At 42.1% G+C, this 20,459-nt stretch overlaps 1 protein-coding gene across 2 annotated transcripts in view; it reads right to left on the reverse strand.

The window, feature by feature from the left end:
• LOC115144161 (C-Jun-amino-terminal kinase-interacting protein 4-like) overlaps positions 1-20,459 on the reverse strand; it is a 47,147-nt gene that overhangs the window by 25,764 nt on the left and 924 nt on the right. For both annotated transcript variants that reach the window (XM_029684959.2, XM_029684961.2), the window contains exon 2: positions 7,458-7,578. In XM_029684959.2, the coding sequence (XP_029540819.1) occupies positions 7,458-7,578 (121 nt within the window). The remainder of the gene's footprint in view (positions 1-7,457; positions 7,579-20,459) is intronic.

Below are 20,459 nucleotides of genomic sequence, written 5' to 3' on the forward strand. Positions count from 1 at the left end.
AGAAAGTGGAGGCAGGTAGCCTAGCAGTTAAAACCCCCTATGGTCGATGTCCGTCATTTTTAGAAATCTGTCAGTTTAAGAGAGATGTTTTTATTCTATTTTTTCCAATTGGATGCATCTCAATCCACCGCATCCGCCTATGCAACACTTCTGAGGTGAAAGGTAACAAAGCTAGAGCTGGGTTTGTCAGACCATGACACATCCCGAAAATCAGTCTTCTCACAAAATAGTCTTCAGCGTCTGAACGGCTTGGCCTACAAACGATGATGACCGCTCTGGACAGATGAGCCTCACGAACACGCAGGTGTTCTCCGACTCCCACAGACTTCTGTCTGTAGCCTTCTGTGTAAAGGTGAGACTCACAAACATGTTGGTTGTTTTGCTCTAGGGATGCTCACAGGCCTCACAAGACTCGTCTGAAGGTCCCCAGTCAATTTGTTTCACAGAAGCATGTACAGTGGGGAGAACAAGTATTTGACAACCTGCCAAATCGGCAGTGTTTCCTACTTACAAAGCATGTAGAGGTCTGTAATTCTCATCATAGGTACACTTCAACTGTGAAAAACGGAATCGAAAACAAAAATCCAGAAAATCACATTGTATGATTTTTCTGTAATTAATTTGCATTTTATAGCATCACATAAGTATTTGATACATCAGAAAAGCAGAACTTAATATTTGGTACAGAAACCTTTGTTTGCAATTACAGAGATCATCCGTTTCCTGTAGTTGTTGACCAGGTTTGCACACACTGCAGCAGGGATTTTGGCCCACTTCTCCATACAGACCTTCTCCAGATCCTTCAGGTTTCGGGGCTGTCGCTGGGCAATACGGACTTTCAGCTCCCTCCAAAGACTTTCTATTGGGTTCAGGTCTAGAGACTGGCTAGGCCACTCCAGGACCTTGAGATGCTTCTTACGGAGCCACTCCTTAGTTGCCCTGGCTGTGTGTTTCGGGTTGTTGTCATGCTGGAAGACGCAGCCACGACCCATCGTCAATGCTCTTACTGAGGGAAAGAGGTTGTTGGCCAAGATCTTGCGATACATGGCCCCATCCATCCTCCCCTCAATACGGTGCAGTCGTCCTGTCCCCTTTGCAGAAAAGCATCCCCAAAGAATGATGTTTCCACCTCCATGCTTCACGGTTGGGATGGTGTTCTTGGAGTTGTACTTATCCTTCTTCCTCCTCCAAACACAGCGAGTGGAGTTTAGACCAAAAAGCTCTATTTTTGTCTCATCAGACCACATGACCTTCTCCCATTCCTCCTCTGGGTCATCCAGATGGTCATTGGCAAACTTCAGACGGGCCTGGACATGCGCTGGCTTGAGCAGGGGGACCTTGCTTACGCTGCAGGATTTTAATCCATGATGGCGTAGTGTGTTACTAATGGTTTTCTTTGAGACTGTAGTCCCATCTCTCTTCAGGTCATTGACCAGGTCCTGGCGTGTAGTTCTGGGCTGATCCCGCACCTTCCTCATGATCATTGATGCCCCACGAGGTGAGATCTTGCATGGAGCCCCAGACCGAGGGTGGTTGACCGTGATCTTGAACTTCTTCCATTTTCTAATAATTGCACCAACAGTTGTTGCCTTCTCACCAAGCTGCTTGCCTATTGTCCTGTATCCCATCCCAGCCTTGTGCAGGTCTACAATTTTATCCCTGATGTCCTTACACAGCTCTCTGGTCTTGGCCATTGTGGAGAGGTTGGAGTCTGTTTGATTGAGTGTGTGGACAGGTGTCTTTTAGATTCTGTCTCTCACAGTTGAAGTGTACCTATGATAAAAAATTACAGACCTCTACATGCTTTGTAAGTAGGAAAACCTGCAAAATCGGCAGTGTATCAAATACTTGTTCTCCCCACTGTATATGGAGACTGTTTAGTGACAAAAATAAGGTGTTTAATACAAGTTTTTTTTTTTTACATGAGCATCTCAAATATAGGATATAATCTTCAGAACAAACAGATTTTCAGGATCTGTTGTTCCATGTAGTGAATCTGTTATTCAATGTGTTTGTATGGGCTAATAGCAGTAAGGCCAAATATATATATATATTTTTAAACTTCAAGAGTCTTAAAATTCCAAATCATCTGACTCTGGGGAAGTAGATAAAGGGCTTCATTGCCAAAATCCTGAAGTAATCCTTTAATGCAATCTGGGGACATTAGTCATATCTGTCAGTGACCAGGTTTCAAGTTCTATTAGTCATATGTACGGGATACATAGTACAAGAAAATGCTTACTTGCAGGTTCCTTTGACAAAGCAATAACAAAAAGAATACGAACAAAGCAAATAGCTCAGTAGAATATACCTTTTTAGCATAACTAACACAGGATGGCACAATTTATAGGCAAATATTTACTTACAAGTGTATTGGGGAAGGGAGGCAGTGTATAAACTGAGCTGTATAATAAGAGTCTGGCAGCAGCAGTTGTGGTGTGTGTAGCATGAATGTATACGTGTGTGTGTGTGTGTGTGTGTGTGTGTGTGCGCGCTCTAAGGTGCGGAGAATCAGAGCAGGTGATCAGTCCAGTTCAACTGTTCAGCAGTCTGATGGCTTGTAGATAGAAATGGTCACTGAGCCTGTTGGTATCAGACCTCATGCTCTGATCATGTCTGCCCGACGGTAAGGGAGAGAACAGCTCATGGTTGGGGTGTGTGGGGTCCTTGATGCTGCGTTCCTTCCTCAGGCACCGTTTCGAATAGATGTCCTGGATGGGTGGGAGCACGGTCCAATTACTGGATGCCAATCAGTAATATCTGTCCCAAACCAGGGCCATGTTTAGCAGGACACAACATTGGCCAACGCTCAGATAGAAATGTATGATGTTGAACAGATATACCTCTTTGGTATTTGGAATAAGGAATCACATCAGCTCTATTTTTAACAGTTGGAATTTCTTGCTTTGAATATTGAGGTTTCAAAGGGTCTCTCTATAACTGTGATTGTCTGTTATAGACCCCCCTCTGCTCTTGGTGATGTAAGGTGCATCAGAGAAGACAATGCATCTAAACTTCTTTACAGTGAAATTATCTTGATTGGTGATCTCAACTGTTGTTGGTTAAAGCCGGTGTCTAATGATTTAAAAATGTTTTGTAATTCTATGAATCTTACCCAGTTGATTAACTAACCCACTCGCCCAAATCTCAAATGTCCAGAGGAACCTACTCTGATTGATTTGATATTGACAAATATCCACATAAATCATTACAAAAACAACAACCGCAGAATATTTAAGTGACCATTGTCGTTGCTGTTAGAAATACTAAGACAAACACACACTTTACTCGTAAGAGAAATTTGTAGAGTTTTGATGAGCAGGCTCTCATCATTTGTTTTATTTTGACTGGAGCTAGATTGAGCTTATTCCTGATGTGGAAACTGCCTGGAAATTCTTTCATTATGTTTTTTTCCAAATAGTAAACAAACATGCCCCATTCGGCAGGTTCAGAGTTAAAGGGCAGGATAATCCATGGATTTCTTCTGAGCTGTCTTGTATTATTCACAACCGTAATCTAGCCTGGGCTAAAGCAAGGAAATCATGTTCTGATGCTGATTGGCTTATTTTTAGGCAGTTATGAAACAAGTGTTCTTTTCTTCTCAGGAAGGCCAAGTCTGAATATTTTATTTCTGTTACGACTGAACCTAAATGACCCTAGAAAGTTTTAGAAGGATATTAAGTTTATGTCTGGAAACAATAATGTTAATGAATTACCGTCATCTGTATTGAAGGACTTTGTTGATGTATGACAAAACTGAAATGCTGAATTGTTTCATTGAGCACTTTGTATCATCTGGTAGGCTGTTTGATTCAGTGTCCTCCGTCTCTGTACAACCCTGTGTGGATAAACCAGCGAGAGCTTAGCTTTTTGCCATTCTCAGTGCAGGTGGTACATAAAGCCCTGAAATCCTTAGATCAGAGAAAGCCTGCAGGTCCTGATCTTTTGGGTCCCTGCTTTTTAAATCTGGCAGCTGATTTCATAGCTGAACCACTTACATATCTGTTCAATCTAACCCTGGAATGTAATGAAATACCAAAGATCTAGAATTCAGCATTTGTCCTACCACTTTAAAAAAAATAATTATAGGTCCACCTCAAAGCTATCACCCCTGGTGAAAATACTTGAAACCCTTGAGTGAACAGCTAAAAAAAAAAGATGTTATATACCAACTCTATTTGATCAATGTACTAATCAATGTACTACCACAATTACAGCAGCCATGAAGGTTTTAAATTATATCACTGAAGCCCTTGACAAAAAACAGCACCGTCTCACTTTTTATTGATCTCGCTAAGGATTTTGATACAGTTGATTATGCTATACTGGAAGCAGAGATTGTCGAGTGTAGGTCTTTCGGAGCATGCAGTTGCATGGTTTGCTAACTATCTGTCTGATAGAACTCTTAGCACTCAATTTGATGGGCCCATGTCTGTTAAATTGTCTGTCTGTAATGGTATACCCCAGGGCTCTGTACTTGGTCCCCTCCTATTCACTCTATATAAAAAATGTAGACAAAAATGTGCAAAATGCACAACTTCACTTTTATGCTGATGATACTGTTATTTATTGTTGTACCTCGTCTCACAAAAGCTTTCCAGAACATGCAAACTGCTTTTTATACTGTTCAACATACCTTGTCAATTGAAGGTTATCCTCAACACTGACAAAACTAAACTAAACGGTGTTTTCTAAAGCAAGAAATAGACCTTTGAACCTTTCACCTATTACTACCTGTCAGGGTAATGAGATTGAGACTGTAACCTCAAAAATCTTGGAATTTTAATTGATGACGGCCTCTCTTAAATTGCATATTCAATAACTTACAAAAAAATTGAAGCTGAAGTTGCGATTTTATTTTAGGAATAATGCCTGTTTTTCTTTTGAAGCCAGAAGGAGGCTAGTATCAGCTACATTTATGCCTTTACTAGACTATGGGGATATTTTATATATGAATGCTTCAGCTCAGTGTTGAAGATCAATTGACACCCTTTACCATGGTGCATGGAGATTTATTTTAAACTGCAAAACCCTTACGCATCACTGCAGTTTTATTACCAGGGATGTCTGGCCTTCTCTAGTCACTCGTAGGCTCAGTCACTGGTACACTTTTATTTACAAAGCCATTTGGGGTTTACTACCATTTTATTTAGGCATTTTTATTGTTCAGAAATGTGGTGGGTACTCTCTTCGTTCGCAGGACTTTATCCTGCTGACTGTTCCATATGTCCGAACTGAATTTGGTAAAAAAAAGCTTTTATGTGCTCTGTGCCATCGCCTTGGAACGCCTTACAAAATACTTTTAAACTGGAAGAACTTGTCCCGATTGGTGTTTTTAAATCACCGATGAAGGATTTTGAGACTGATTCCCTGACCTGTCAATGTTTTTAATTTGCGGTTTTATGATTTTGTTATACTCTTGTGAATCCTATGGTTTTTACTAGATTACTTGTAGTTTTTCATGTTGTCTGTCTGAAATTGTGTAACGACTTGGTGCTGCCCATCTTGGCCAGGACGTTCTTTAAAAAAAGAGGTTTAAAATCTCAATGAGCCCTTCCTGGTTAAATAAAGGTTAAATTAAAAGAAAAGCTCTAGTCATGGTATTTCTATCCACAACATTCAATGTTTTCGAACTGAACATGGCCTAGGCTTCAGATGAGAAACCAAGTACGGTTTTAAACTGCTGTCAGCTGTAGTAGCAACACATGACCACCAGGTGTCATTAGCACACTAGTAAAATACACTGGCTGGCTCAAACACTCAAATATTTTGGGTTATGGGTCAGAGTAGCCATAATCCTATGGAAAACATTAGGAATTCTAAGCCATTCTGTCCAGTCATCTCCCACACACACACACACACACCATGTTTAAACTTTAAGATTAAAATGCACAAGCAGGAACCCAAACACACTAGAAACAGACTTTAGAATCCACTCTATTTGAGTAAAGGATAGGTCTTGAGCCCTGTTACTTATTCCACTTTGTTGGCAACTTGGCTGGCATGGACTGTTTATAGTGAAAACACCCTGACAACGTTCTGTGTGTACGCGATGATGATTGCCCTGCCTAACAATATCCTCTCACAAAGGCAGTGTGTGTGAGACTGAGACACTAACCCAAGCAGGACTACCATCTGCTCATTGACAATGACCCTCCCAACACAGCATCAGGAGTTAATGTCACTAACTGCCAACACAGTTGTTATCTAATATAATCTGCTACCTCCACACATCTCTATGGTAGCCTGGCTAACACCAGACTGTCGTCATTGGATTTTTGGAGTTGGCTTTTAGTAGAATGAGACATACGGCAGGGATTTGATTCAGAACAACCGAAAAGAGACTAGTTTAGGGCAGGCTTTTAACGCAGACCGTCATAGGTGGTTTAGAGAATGCCTAGGAATTAGCTCAGATGGCTGTGTGATTTGCAAGTTATTTGTTACCATGACTAATGACTATCAGTAGACAATGAGGAACCAACTAGAGAATGTACAGACAGAAATAACCCTTTAGGAAACCACCTGGTGTGTGAGGGTGGGCTTTTATTACTATCCTCATTGGTACTATGCTAGAAAATTCTCCCTCGTGGGGACCCTTCCCAGGTCCTCATGAGGACAAAGGTTATTTTTAGCTTAGGGAAAATAGGATTCTGAATGGAAATCAATTTTAGGTCCCCACAAGGATAGTAAAACATGTGTGTATTGGGAAGTGGAAGTACTGTATGTTTACGGCTTGCATTCTATTATAACTGTTCGGTTCATCAGCTACAGTCTACACACATCTGCTGACTATGAGCTAGCCTGGATTTCACATCAAAATGACTCAAGAGAAGTACTGCTCTGTCTCTCCCCATCTAGTTTAAGGAGAGAGAAGACCGAGAGTGAAAACTGTTCAAGTAGGAAAGAACTGAAAGTGGAAAAAAAAGAAGAAATACGTAGTGACAGTGGAAGAGAGAAAAACTGAATAGGAAAGAACAAGAATTGTGGACTTGGCTGTGAGCACTGGTGAATATCAAGTCAGGTGACGCGTGCATGTACTCAGTCAGGGTCAGCTGACAGACACCCATAAAGTAGCTACTTAACCCAATCAGTCCTGATAGTTCACAGTCAAACACCAACTCAGCAGATCAGAATAAACTGAGTTTGAGGTGTGATGCAAGGATTGAAAAATGAAATTAAAATCTCCATTCAAGACTCCCTTAGACTGCACTTAGACACCTCCGGAGTTTATTCCTTATGTAATGACCTTCCCACGGTTCGTGAGGGTGTGTTTGGCAGCATCGTGTGGGTTGTTTGTTTCTATGGCCTGCAGATACAGTACAACCCAGTAAAAATATTGGTCTTCCAGCCCCAAGTTATGCGCACAATCCTGAGCCCTTCACTTGTAATGTCTTTCTCAGTATTCCTTCCATTAGGGTTCACCCCTCCAGTCCTAGAAGCCATAATGATTGACTCACTCTGGTCCGAGTAGTTCCTAGTCTTGAGCTCCATTTGACGTGTTTGTGACTCCAGCATGACCAGTCGACTCTGAAGGTCCTTCTTCTCCGTCTCCTGACTGTCCTCAAACACCATGTACCTCTACAGAGACAGAAACAGAAACATATTAAAACACTGAACAACACAACGGCATGTCTCTGTATGCGTTAACGGCCCAGTGCTGTCAAAAACGTAAGGGATGAGGGTAAATGAGGGATACAAAGTATATTGAAAGTAGGTGCTTTCACACAGGTGTGGTTCCTGAGCTAATTAAGAAAATCACATCCCATCATGTGTAGGGGGTCATGTATAAAAAATACTGGTCAGCCCATTATTGACTACCATGGCCCCATAAGATGACAATACCCCACCATCCACAGGGTACAAGTGGTCAATGAATGGTTTGATGAGAATGAAAACAAACTATATGGCATGGCCGTCTCAGTCACCAGACCTCAACCCAATTCAACACTTATGGGAGATTCTGGAACGGCTCCTGAGACAGCATTTTCCACCACCATCATCAACAAAACCAGATGATAGTCTCACTAAGCGCAAACCAGATGGGATGGCGTATCGCTGCAGAATGCTGTGGCAACCATACTGTTAGTTAAGTGTGCCTTGAATTCTAAATAAATCCCTGAGTGTCACCAGCAAAGCACCCCTACACCATCACACCTCCTCCATGCTTCACGGTGGGAACGGCACATGGAGAGATCATCCGTTCACCTACTCACAAAGACACGGTGGTTGGAAGCAAACATCTGAACTTTGGACAAAAGCAAAAGACTGATTTCCACCGGTCTAATGTCCATTGCTTGTGTTTCTTGGCCCAAGCAAGTGTCTTCTTATTGGTGTCCTTTAGTAGTGGTTTCTTTGCAGGAATTCAACCACGAAGGCCTGACTCACGCAGTCTCCTCTGAACAATTGATGTTGAGACGTGTCTGTTACTTGAACTCTGAGGTGCAGTTAATTGCTGATATCGGAGGCTGGTAACTAATGAAATTATCCTCTGCAACAGTGGTAAGTCTGGGTCTTTCTTTCCTGTGGTGGTCCTCATGAGAGCCAGTTTCATCATAGCGCATGATGGTTTTAGCGACTGCACTTGAAGAAAATTTCAAAGTTCTTGAAACTTGTCCCGATTGGTGTTTTTAAATCACTGATGAATGATCTTGAGACGGATTCCCTGACATGTCAATGTTTTTAATTTTCTGTTTTTGATTTTGTTATACTCTTGTGAATTCTATGGATTTTTACTAGATTACTAGTTTTTCATGTTGTTTGTCTGTAATTTTTGTAATGACTTGGTGCTGCCCATCTTGGCCAGGACGCTCTTGAAAAATATATTTGAAATCTCAAATGGGCCCTTCCTGGTTAAATAAAGGTTAAATAAATCAGTCAGAAAGTTCAAGCTTGGTCGCAAATGGGTCTTCCAAATGGACAATGACCCCAAGCATACTTCCAAAGTTGTGGCAAAATGGCTTAAGGACAACAAAGTCAAGGTATTGGAGTGGCCATCACAAAGCCCTAACCTCAATCACATAGAAAATTTGTTTGGCAGAACTGAAAAAAAGTGTGCGCGAGCAAACCTACAAAAAGGCCTACAAACCTGACTCAGTTACACCAGCTCTGTCAGGAAGAATGGGCCAAAATTCACCCAACTTATTGTGGGAAGCTTGTGGAAGGCAACCGAAACATTTGACCCAAGTTAAGCAATTTAAAGGCAATGCTACCAAATACTAATTGAGTGTATGGAAACTTCTGACCCACTGGGAATGTGATGAAAGAAAGAAATGCTGAAATAAATAATTATACTGACATTTCACATTCTTAAAATAAAAGTGGTGATCCTAACTGACCTAAAAGATAGGGAATTTTTACTAGGATTGAATGTCAGGAATTGTGAAAAACTGAGTTTAAATGCATCTGGCTAAGGTGTATGTAAACTTCCGAATTCTACTGTACACACACACACAACCTTTCAAAAGTTTGGGGTCACTTAGAAATGTCCTTGTTTCTGAATGCACAGTTTTTGCCAATTAAAATAACACATTGGTCAGAAATACAGTGGTAGACATTGTAGCTGGAAATGACATTTTTTATGGACTATCTACACAGTCCCATTATCAGCAACCATCACTCCTGTGTTCCAATGGCACGTTGTGTTAGCTAATCCAAGTTTATCGTTTTAAAAAGGCTAATTGATCATTAGAAAACCATTTTGCAATTAGGTTAGCACAACTGAAACTGTTGGTCTGATTAAAGAAGCAATAAAACTGGCCTTCTTTTAGACTGGTTCAGTATCTGGAGCATCAGCATGTGGGTTCGATTACAGGCTCAAAACAGCCAAAATCAAAGCACTTTCTTCTGAAACTCGTCAGTCTATTCTTGTTCTGAGAAATGAAGGCTATTCCATGCAATAAATTGCCAACAAACTGAAGATCTCGTACAGTGCTGTGTACTACTCCCTTCACAGAACAGCGCAAACTGGCCCTAACCAGAATAGAAAGAGGAGTGGGAGGCCCCGGTGCACAACTCTGCCATTTCCAGCTACAATAGTCATTTACAACATTAACAATGTCTACACTATTTCTGATCAATTTGATGTTAGTTTAACAGACAAATAAATGAGCTTTTCTTTCAAAAACAAGGACATTTTTAATTGACCAAACTTTTGAACGGTAGTGTGTGTATGTATGTATGTATGTATGTATGTATGTATGTATATATATATATATATTTCCACACTATGATGTTGGAATAATACTGAGAAATTGTAAAATTATGATCATGTCCTTTTCGTGAAAGAGACGTTTGAAAATACCGCCTGAAATTTCAGTGTTTTTGGTGGGATGGTGTTTTTTGCCTGCCTGGTGACATCACCAGGTGGTAAATTAGTTAATAGACCAATTAGAAAGCGTTCCAAACATCTCTCCCAATAGCAACTAGTTTTCACCTCACCACTGAGACAGTCCTAGCAAAATTCTTGCTTGATTTTTGACCATTTTATTTGAAAATGGTCACAGTAAGGTACTTGTAAGCCAGAAATGATTTGATATCGAGATTAAAAGAGCTGTATTGGACCTTTAACTACTTGTAAGAAAGATCATTGACCTCTAGCCAACAGACAGGAGGGTGAGCTGTATGCATCATGTTCATGTGAGATTCCTCCTGTCACAACTTCCTGTGATCCGTAGTGTCACTCACTACTACACAGTGAAAGAGCGAGAGAAGAGATTAATGGGGAGAGACTCCAGGGACAGCTCTAAGGTCTCACTAACTCATAAATATGGACTGAGATCAATGGGACAAAACCCACCCATCTGCTTGTGTGGCTTTCTGCAGCTCCATTGAGCGCGTGTGTATCAGGTCTGAGACGAGTCAGTCCGTCTTCAGTTCCATTCACTGGGTGTCAGACAACAGGTGCAGAGCGCTAACCCCTTGGCGCACATGTGCACACAGCCACAGCTTTTGAGTGCGTTTATGCGTTGTACCGACAATATCAGTGTCAGGCAGTGGGTCTTATTCTTGTTGTCTGTTAGATCTCAGTAACTTCTTTCAGATCAAAACTCACAACAATTGTCCATGGGAATGAGAGAGAAACACACACACACACACACACACTGAACTGCATATCACCTAGATTATTAGAAACATACAGAAAGAGCTGAACCAGCCTTTGACTGTTAATACAGACCTGTTAAAGCAGTGTTGCAGGCTTTCGTCCTAGCACGGCACTAACACACCTGACACTAAACTGAGTTGAATCTTGTGTTATAACACTAGGCTGGAACTAAAGTTTGCCCTCATTAGCACGACACACACAAAACAGTCTTGAGTCTTGTGATCATGGAGCTCAGCCAGCACATCGGCTGGGATGAGCAGTCATCTGCTGGTGGAGACTATCACCAGAGACCCTTGCTCCGCCGGAGACCTACTGGAACTAATCGGCTCTTCTCTACATGAACACCACTTTCTATGTGTCAAAGAGCAGATGTAAGCTAGGCCAAAGGCGCTCGGAGAATGTCTATGTGACCTGCTTAATTGCCTACACTGATATAAAGCAAAACATTTTGGCTGTAGGCGTAGTCAAGGCCGTGTTCAAATGGTTATGAAAGCATAAGCCTAGCGAGCGAGAGAGAGAGAAAGGGATAAATAAAACTGTGGGAACGTGGGAAGGTATGAGAAAGGAGCTGAAAGGCAGTAAAGGCACAGACTTCACAGTAAATCTAATAAGAGCATTAGGCTACATGAAGCCTGGACTGAACAAGGGTGCTGGGAGAGGAGAAAGGGGAGAGGGTATTGAGACTTAATCTGTAAACAACACTAAACACAAGGGTGCAAGTCACACACAGAAATTACTATCATAAAAGCATAATGCCTAACATCCCTCCCTAGAACCTAACCGCCTTCTCCTATTGACTGACACACACACACTTTCTCCGTGCTGCTGATCATATGACCCATAGTTGGGTGTTCATACGATAACGAGTAGAACTCTTTCTCTGGTGTGCTATCTGCCTCTTCCCTCTCTCCTCTCCTCCTGAACACGCATAATGCTCCCTTTGTCCCTTCACACACACAGTGCCCCAGTGTATGAACATTCTATTGACAGGGAGTTTTATTAAGTGCACTGCGTCTTCTTTGGGTCTCGCCTGGGTATAACTGGGCCACTGGGATAGCAAGACGGTTCTGACAAAAAAGGTAGGAGATTGATTGGCCAAGAGATACTGAAAGTCACTAAAAAAGGGCCATGCATTTGTGGTTAGCAAGATCGTAAGGTTGTCAGTCAGGGTTAGATTTCAAATCAAATGTTATTTGTCACGGGCCGAATACAACAGGTGTAGACTTTACCGTGAAAAGCTTACTTACAAGCCCTTAACCAACAATGCAGTTCAATAAATAAATAAATAAACTAAAGTCTTTAAAAAAAATCTAAATCAATACATTTACGAGGCTATATACAGGGGGTACCGGTACCAAGTGAATGTTCGGGGGTACAGGTTAATCAAGGTAATTGGTAAAGTGACAATGCATAGATAATAAACAGCAAGTAGCAGCAGTTCTACAGCTGCACCATTGAGAGCATGTTGACTGTCTGCATCACCACTTGGTATGGCAACTGCTTGGCAGCCAACTGCAAGGTGCTGCAGACATTAATATGTGCAGCCCAGTACATCACTGGGGCCAATCTCTGTGCCATCCAGGACCTCTGTGCCAGGTGGTGTCAGAGGAAGGCCCTAACAATTATCAAATACTTGAGCCACCAAAATCAGACTGTTCACGCTGCTACTGCAGGGCAAGCGTTGCTACTGCAACAAGTCTGGAACCAACAGGACCCTGAACAGCTTCTACCTCCAAGCCATAAGACTGCTAAATAATTAGTTAAACAGTCAACTACCAGCTACCCGGACTATGTGCATTGACCCTTTTTGCACTAACTCTTTTGACTCATCACATACGCTGCAGTTACTGTTTATTAGGGATGCACGATATATCGGAAATCGGATGATATTAGCTCAAAATGCCAAAATCGGCTCTATGTATAGTTTAAACACCGATGTGCAAAACCGACGGCATACCTGTATAACGTAGGTAGATGACGCAATGAAAAATAGAGCGCTACACGTGCAACACAGCATTCCTAACCTGGCCCACAATGTCTGCTGTGTGGATCTATTATGACAGAAAGGCCATATGCAACGTTTGTGCTGCTATTATTTCCAGAGGGGAGAAAGTGAAATATTTCAATACCACAAACCTAATTAGTCATTTGAAAGTTCTTCACCCCCAGACGTTCAGCGACTAAAACTAAGCTCACACTTCCAACAACTAAACAAGTTCAAGTCGAGCAGTCATTTGAAAGAGTAAGACCATTTCAGCGAGACAACTCAAAAAGCAGAATCCATTAACGCCAAGATAATAGAATTCATTGCCCTTGACAATCAACTGTTCTCTGTCGTGGATGATGTTGGCTTTTGCCGACTGGTAGAGCACCTCAAGCCCCGGTACACACTACCAAGTAGGCGCTATTTTTCAGATGTTGCCCTACCGGAGTTACAAAGTATTGTTAAAACCACATCCATGAGCTACTTGCTATGGGCTCCACTGCTATTAGCTTCACGACTGACATTTGGACCAGCGATGTCAGCCCCACGAGCATGCGGAGTCTGACAACACAGTGGGTCGACGAGGATTTCGTACTGAGGAAAGATGTATTGCTCAAGAATGTGCTGGTTGTCATACCGCTGCTGCCACTTCAATGGCATTTGAGAACATGTTTGAAACTTGGAAAATCCCCAAGAACAAAGTACACGCTGTGCTATGTGATAATCCACGGAACATGACAAAGGCTTTGGAAGAATGCGGAGTCGCCAGTTTGCCATGCAAGGCACACACACTGCAACTGGCTGTGAACGAAGGTGTTTTGACCCAACGCAGCATATCTGACACAGTGGTAACAGGTAGGAAGATACTGTGTAATTTTAAACACTCACAGCTAGCATACAGCCGCCTGCAAGCAATACAGGAGCAGCTTGGAGTGAAAACAGAAAGGCTTAAGCTAGACGTTTCCACCAGATGAAACAGTACTTTCTACATGATGGAGAGCCTGCTGGACCAAAAATGAGTGCTTGGCGAGTACGCAACCGACTACGAGTTACCTGCAACAGTCAATACAAATCAATGGACTCTCATTGAAAACATGAACAGATATGCTTAGCTCCGTTTGAACAACTGGCTGGAGAAATAAGCACATCAACTGTGCCTGCAGAAGACGTGATACCCTCTGTCATGGCATTGAAACGCCTGCTCAACAAAACTGCAGACAGACCATGGGGTTAAAACTTACAAAAGTCCTCTACTAGAGGCTGTGAACAAGCGATTTGGTGGCCTTCCCTCTGAGCCTCTTTACGGTGTCGCCATCATGCTCAATGCTAGGTACAAGGGCCGCTACATCGATGCAGACAAGAAACAGGGTTTACGTGAAATGTTAGACACAGCTGGACAAGACGGAAATGGACACAGCGCCAGTGCGCACCGAGGAAGAGAACCCACAACAGAAAAGGCCACAGACAGAGCTGAAACATCACTGCTTGACATGTATGATGAAAACCTGGTTGAGAATGTAACGACTGATCAAATTAACAACGGAACAGCACAGCAATGATTAGCAATTTGATTATGTTTTACTGGTAATGGGGACATACGTAAATGCCAACAAAATAACTTTTTGGTCAGTGTGTGTGTGTGTCAACTAGTTATCTGTACTAGAATGCTTAAAAAGGCCTCTAAAATTGTAAATATCGGTCATCGGTATTGGGATTTTGTTTGGCAAGGAAAATATCAGTATCGGCCAAAAATGTCATATCGGTGCATCCCTACTGTTTATTATCCATCCTGTTGCCTAGTCACTTTATCCCTACATATGTACATATCTACCGCAGTGACCTTGTTTACCCACACATTGAACCGGTACTGGTACCACATGTACACAGACAAGATATGCTTACTCATTGTTTATTTAGTCCTTCTGTTATTATTTTTCTAATTATTTGTCTTTGCATTGTTAGGAAAGGCCCGTATGTAACCATTTCACTGTTAGTCTACACCTGTTGTTTATGAAGCATGTGACCAATAAACATTTCATTGATTTAATATTAAATCATAACTTAGATCAACATCAAACATCCGGGTAAATTGTCCAAATCAACAAACCATACAAATGGTCTGGGCCGTGACATCCAATTGTGGGGCTAACAGGGTCGGTCTTGATTTAAAATAATAAACCGGGTTCAATAGAGGGCTGTGATAATACCAGTATCGCAGACTGTACTCTTTGTTCCTTTAAAAACCTGCTGTATGTAAAATAGTGTTATATAGCTTGAAAAATAAATCAAGATCCACGTCACGTTTTGTTTTCTGGGAGAAGGAATGGGGATGTAGCCTATTACAGTTGACTCTTGAACCATGCACTTTAGATAAACACCCCCGACCTCTGTTTTCCAGCCCCAGTTCAATGACATGCTTTGAAGCTTTCAAATTGCTCCTGATAAATGTTGTGTGATAACAGATACCTGGCACAGGAAACAGGGGCTTTTTGTTTAGAGCCTGACTGACATTGGCAGGAATGACACGACTCTCTGACATCACCCTGTGACATTATCATTCTGAACCGTGACCCTTTGATGTCAGGGGGAATGGGTGCGAGGAGCATCCTGGCCGCAGAGAGGAACTCACTGAGTCTTGTTTTCCCAGCAATTTCCTGCCTGGCCCTGCCCTCTTCCTCTCCCTGTCTATAGTGTAGAGTCACAGTCCGTCTAGGAAGAGTTACACTGGGCTCAGCTCTGGGAGAGATCAGTGTTACACTGGACTTACTAGGACTGTTTGTCTGGCAGTTGAGTCACAACAGCATTTAATGGGTTGTCCCAAGAAGTATTTGGGGTGTCTGTCTTCAGTGTTGTTTACTGGCTGAGAACCATATTGTCTTTACTTATAGTCTATTAGGCAGGTGTTTGGGTTTTTACAGCCATGAGCATGTGGATTGGATGGTTTTCTAGAGCCTAATGACCAACATGACTGATGTCATTGAGTTAGCCAGGCGTGTGTAAAGTCAATTAAGCATAGTGTTTTTTAACCTCAAAGTAAACACCTAGGCCTAACACTGGTGAATAATCTAACACAGGACAACTGGTTTCTCAACTCTTTTCAACTGTAGAGTGTAGAAAATCATTGTACCATCTAAACCGCTGTGAATTATATTTTCCAGAATCGAAATCTAGTATTTTCAGCTGTTTGAAGTTGGTGTACAAAAAAAAAAACTTAATAACGGGAAGCATAGAAAAAGTGCATATAGAACAGATCTACCACTTCTTGGACTTACTTTCAATGAGAATGACAGATCTAACACATTTATGTGAATTTTGTCAGGTCATCTAAAAAGTTACAAATAGATTGCAGCTTTAACTACTTATGAAGCTTTATGACCAGACTCTGAGCTCGTCTTTCCACACTCCACTGAACTGCAGCTCTGAGGAGAAAGTCAAGCCTGTGCAGTGCAAAGCAAATTACCTCAGGAAGACACAAACGCATGAATCAGTCCCCACCCAGCCCCACCCTAGATTTCAAATCATGACATGTCGAATCAAAACTAGGCCTTGTACTCAATGTACTAGATAAGCTCCCATTTTGGTGGAAAGGAAAGCAGTCAGCGCTAGCAATGCCCTTTGACAGGACAAAGTGAAGGATCAGACAGATTTGTAACATTACCACTGTGACCTTCAATTGTTGTCTAAGTTGTGTTATAATGTACTAGTTAACACTAATCCATTATTTTTGTAAATGCACACCTTGCTGATGTGAAGGAAGTTAAAAGGGCAGAGCACCTGACACACACAAGCCATAACCAACACTACAACAGAGGTCTCCTAAGCCGTGTTCATGTACAGTATTGTCTGGCAGGCTGAGAGAAAGCTAAACATGGCTAAATTACAACAGCACTGCTGCTGCTAACAAAGGATCACTTGACCTGTTAACCCATCTTTAGGAGAGGATAGGAGCTTTCACTTTGGCAGTTATGGGAATAAAGAGATTAATGACATGGGGGGGGGGGGGGGGCTGAATCACAACAGCACTAGAACAGTGTGATGAGACAGAGAGACAGACATGCAGATAGCCTAGTGCAGCCAAACTCAACGGGCGGAAAGCGGGTCAATACAGACCAGACGTCGCATTTTGTTATATAAAAAAAAAGTCTATAAATTATTTTTGGACAGCTTTATAAAAAATAAAATCAACCGAGGGCCGCGGCCTCTAACTCGACAACCTCTCTCTCTCGAAGCAACGCCCAAATTTACTAGTGCCACGTCTAATCCAAACATGTGGTTATATGCAAATACAAGAGGCCACGTCTTACCCAATCACATCAATCCAAATATCCTCTGCAGAAGCTTGGGACAAGCAAGCAGAAAGAAACAGAAAGATTTGAGTCCACAGCCCTCATGAAAAGTGTCAATGTTAAGCGCCATTATGACAGCAGGCATAGTAATTTTGATCAGACGTATCCCCTGAACACGGAGGGGAGAACAAACAAGATTAACTTAATCAAATTCCAATATGACAGCCCAACAATATGCAACGAGTGTTCACTGAGGATAGCTTGGGTTTTGGGAGAAAAAAATTCAGACAGAGAGATGGTAAAATAAGATTTGTGAAGGTGCTGACACCTTGCTTGAAGGTAAACAAAAAGATGAGCTCTGGGAAAAGATCAAACAGATCCCACTGTCAGATTCCACAGCAATGAGAAGTGAAATATTAGCTGAAGATGTAACTTCACAACTTCCAGGCCCTTCAGAAAATCAGCATGCATTTCATTAGCTGTGGATGAACAGATAACACTGACAATATCCAGCTTCTGGTGTTTGTCAGATTTTATAACAAAACAAAGAAGGAATTATGTGAGGAGCTGTTGGACTTAACATCTAGAAGCACCAACATGGGGAGAGGATACCCATGAGGCCATCAAAGGGATAATGACAAAAAGGAGGATAGCTCTGAAGTCAGTGGTCTCCATCACCACAGATGGAGCTCCAGCCATGATAGGAAGAGGGAGGAGACTGGTTGCATGTTTGAAAGATGACCACCCTGACCTGACATCATAACACTGCATTATCCATCAATCTGTCCTGTGTGCCAGTCTGGGAAAAGAGTATTCGGAAGTCATGACAACGATGATGAAACTGATCAAATTTTTGAGAGCAACAGCATCCCTACCAAACCGCCTGGTACAAGGCATTCTGAGAGGCCAATACCAGTTGATGACTCCACATACTGCACAACAATGTCAAATGGCTCAGCAAAGGCAGGGTTTTGGAATGCTTTTGGGCCATTCGGTTGGGAATCAAAACTTTCTTATCAGAGCAAAAGAGTGACAAGGCAACTCAGTATTTGGAAGATGAGGAGAAGACAAAAACAGTTGCATTTTTGCCAGACATTACATCACACCTTAATCAACTGAATGTTAAGCTGCAGGGACGGGACAACACCGTGTGTGATATGATAACAGCAGTCAGGGGTTTGCAGAAGAAATTAGCTTTTCAAGAATGATCTCTAGGGAAAATTTGTCCACTTCCCAATATTCTCATATAAATGCAGGGAGACAAAGACGTTCCCAACCATGTTGATTTCATCCAGAAGCTGATGGATAACTTCAAGGCTCGCTTTGATGACATCACTGTTGGACAAGAGCTGCTGCTGCTCATCCACAGAACCCTTTATTGGTCACAAATGTGACAAAGTTGTCAGAAGACACAAAAACAGATCTTCAGATGGGTAGATGCTGCATCACTGCAAAGGGAGTTGATTGAGCTGCAAGAAAATGTGTCTTTGAAGGAGTAGGCTGGTGATTGTGACCCTGTCACTTTCTGGGAAAGGATGGTTCCTGCAGCCGATCTCCCTGTTCTCAAGAAACTGGCACTATACATCCTGACCATGTTTGGCTCCACATACAGCTGTGAATCAGCCTTCTCCACATTCGTTTTAATTTAACTAGGCAGGTCAGTTAATAAGAACAAATTCTTATTTACAATGACGGCCTACCCCGGCCCTAACGACGCTGGGCCAATTGTGTGCTGCCCTATGGGACTCCCAGTCACGGCCGGTTGTGATACCGCCTGGAATCAAAGCAGGGTCTGTAGTGACACCTCTAGCACTGTGATGCAAGGCCTTAGACCGCTGTGCCTAACTTTTTTAACTTAATTAAAAACAAATACCACACCAGGCTCACCAATGAAAACCTGCACCAGTGTCTCAGAGTTGCTTTCACACCATTTGTGGCAAGGTTCAAAGTATTGTCAGGAGACAAAGTGTAATTTCTCTCATTGATGCAAGGGCAAGGCCCAGAGTGACACACACATTAATATTGCATGGCCCACAGTGGCATTCTGTGCATTCAGATTATTATTTTTGGTTCAACTCTCCTTTGTTCTCCAGAAAACATGCACTTTATTTAATTTATATATATTTTTTATTCAAGGCCCATGTGCAATGGCAATTATGCATCCGCCTTTGTTCTTCAGCAATGTTGCACATGTTTACATTCAAAATAAAGTTGCAATTCATTCAAATTCTTAGTCTCATTTAATGTACACTTTATATAACAACATGTTTGCTAAGTCGTAGACGACTATGTTTGTTACTACGTCGTAACACAGCACCGATAATGGATGAAGTGCAGCCGGGCTTTTGCCACCTAGGAAATATATGTCACTGGACCTTCTCAAATAGTAGTCGAGTACCCTTGGCCTAGTGGGTGAAAGGCAGGGGGATGGGGGAGAAAGAGAGAGGGGGGAGCGAGAGAGAGAGGGAACGAAAGAGGGACAGAAAGCGAGTAGTCTCATTGTCTGGAGTGACTGCAGTGTGTGGTGGCAGAACAAACAGGAGAGAGAGAAAAGAGACAAGGTGGCGCTCAAACTTCCAATGACACTCCTGTTTTGGATTTGGATGGGATGACCAAATCTCATTTGGCAACTGCTCTTATGGTCGATCTGACTCTACCAAGTCAATCAGACAAATGTTTTTAGCCAGAAAGCTGTACGGCTAGGTTCAAACTATCTAGAGCAGTGACCTAAAGGGAGTCAGCCACGACCCACCACTGGGTCCTGACCCATTATTTGAGAAAAACTGACAGGTTTGGAATATACTGTCAGAGTAATTCCCTTTGGGTGTAGCTCCATTTGTATGCTGACTAATGCATGGCTGCAGGAGTTTGCATCCAGTTTGGACAGCAGGCATGAAATTAAGCAAGTTAGTCTACAAAAAAAAAGTGCATCCAAAACCACCCATGAAGCAAATGACTTAAGTAATGTCACCAGCCAAAATATTAGCAACAGTGTCAAATGGGTAATATGCAACCTTCTCATCAGCTGTTGCAACCAGATTACATATCCTGCTAGCTTCAGAATGCTATAGCTTTATAAGATTAGCCT

This window comes from Oncorhynchus nerka, linkage group LG16 (assembly GCF_034236695.1).
Source record: "Oncorhynchus nerka isolate Pitt River linkage group LG16, Oner_Uvic_2.0, whole genome shotgun sequence".
Classification (NCBI taxonomy): Eukaryota; Metazoa; Chordata; class Actinopteri; order Salmoniformes; family Salmonidae; genus Oncorhynchus; species Oncorhynchus nerka.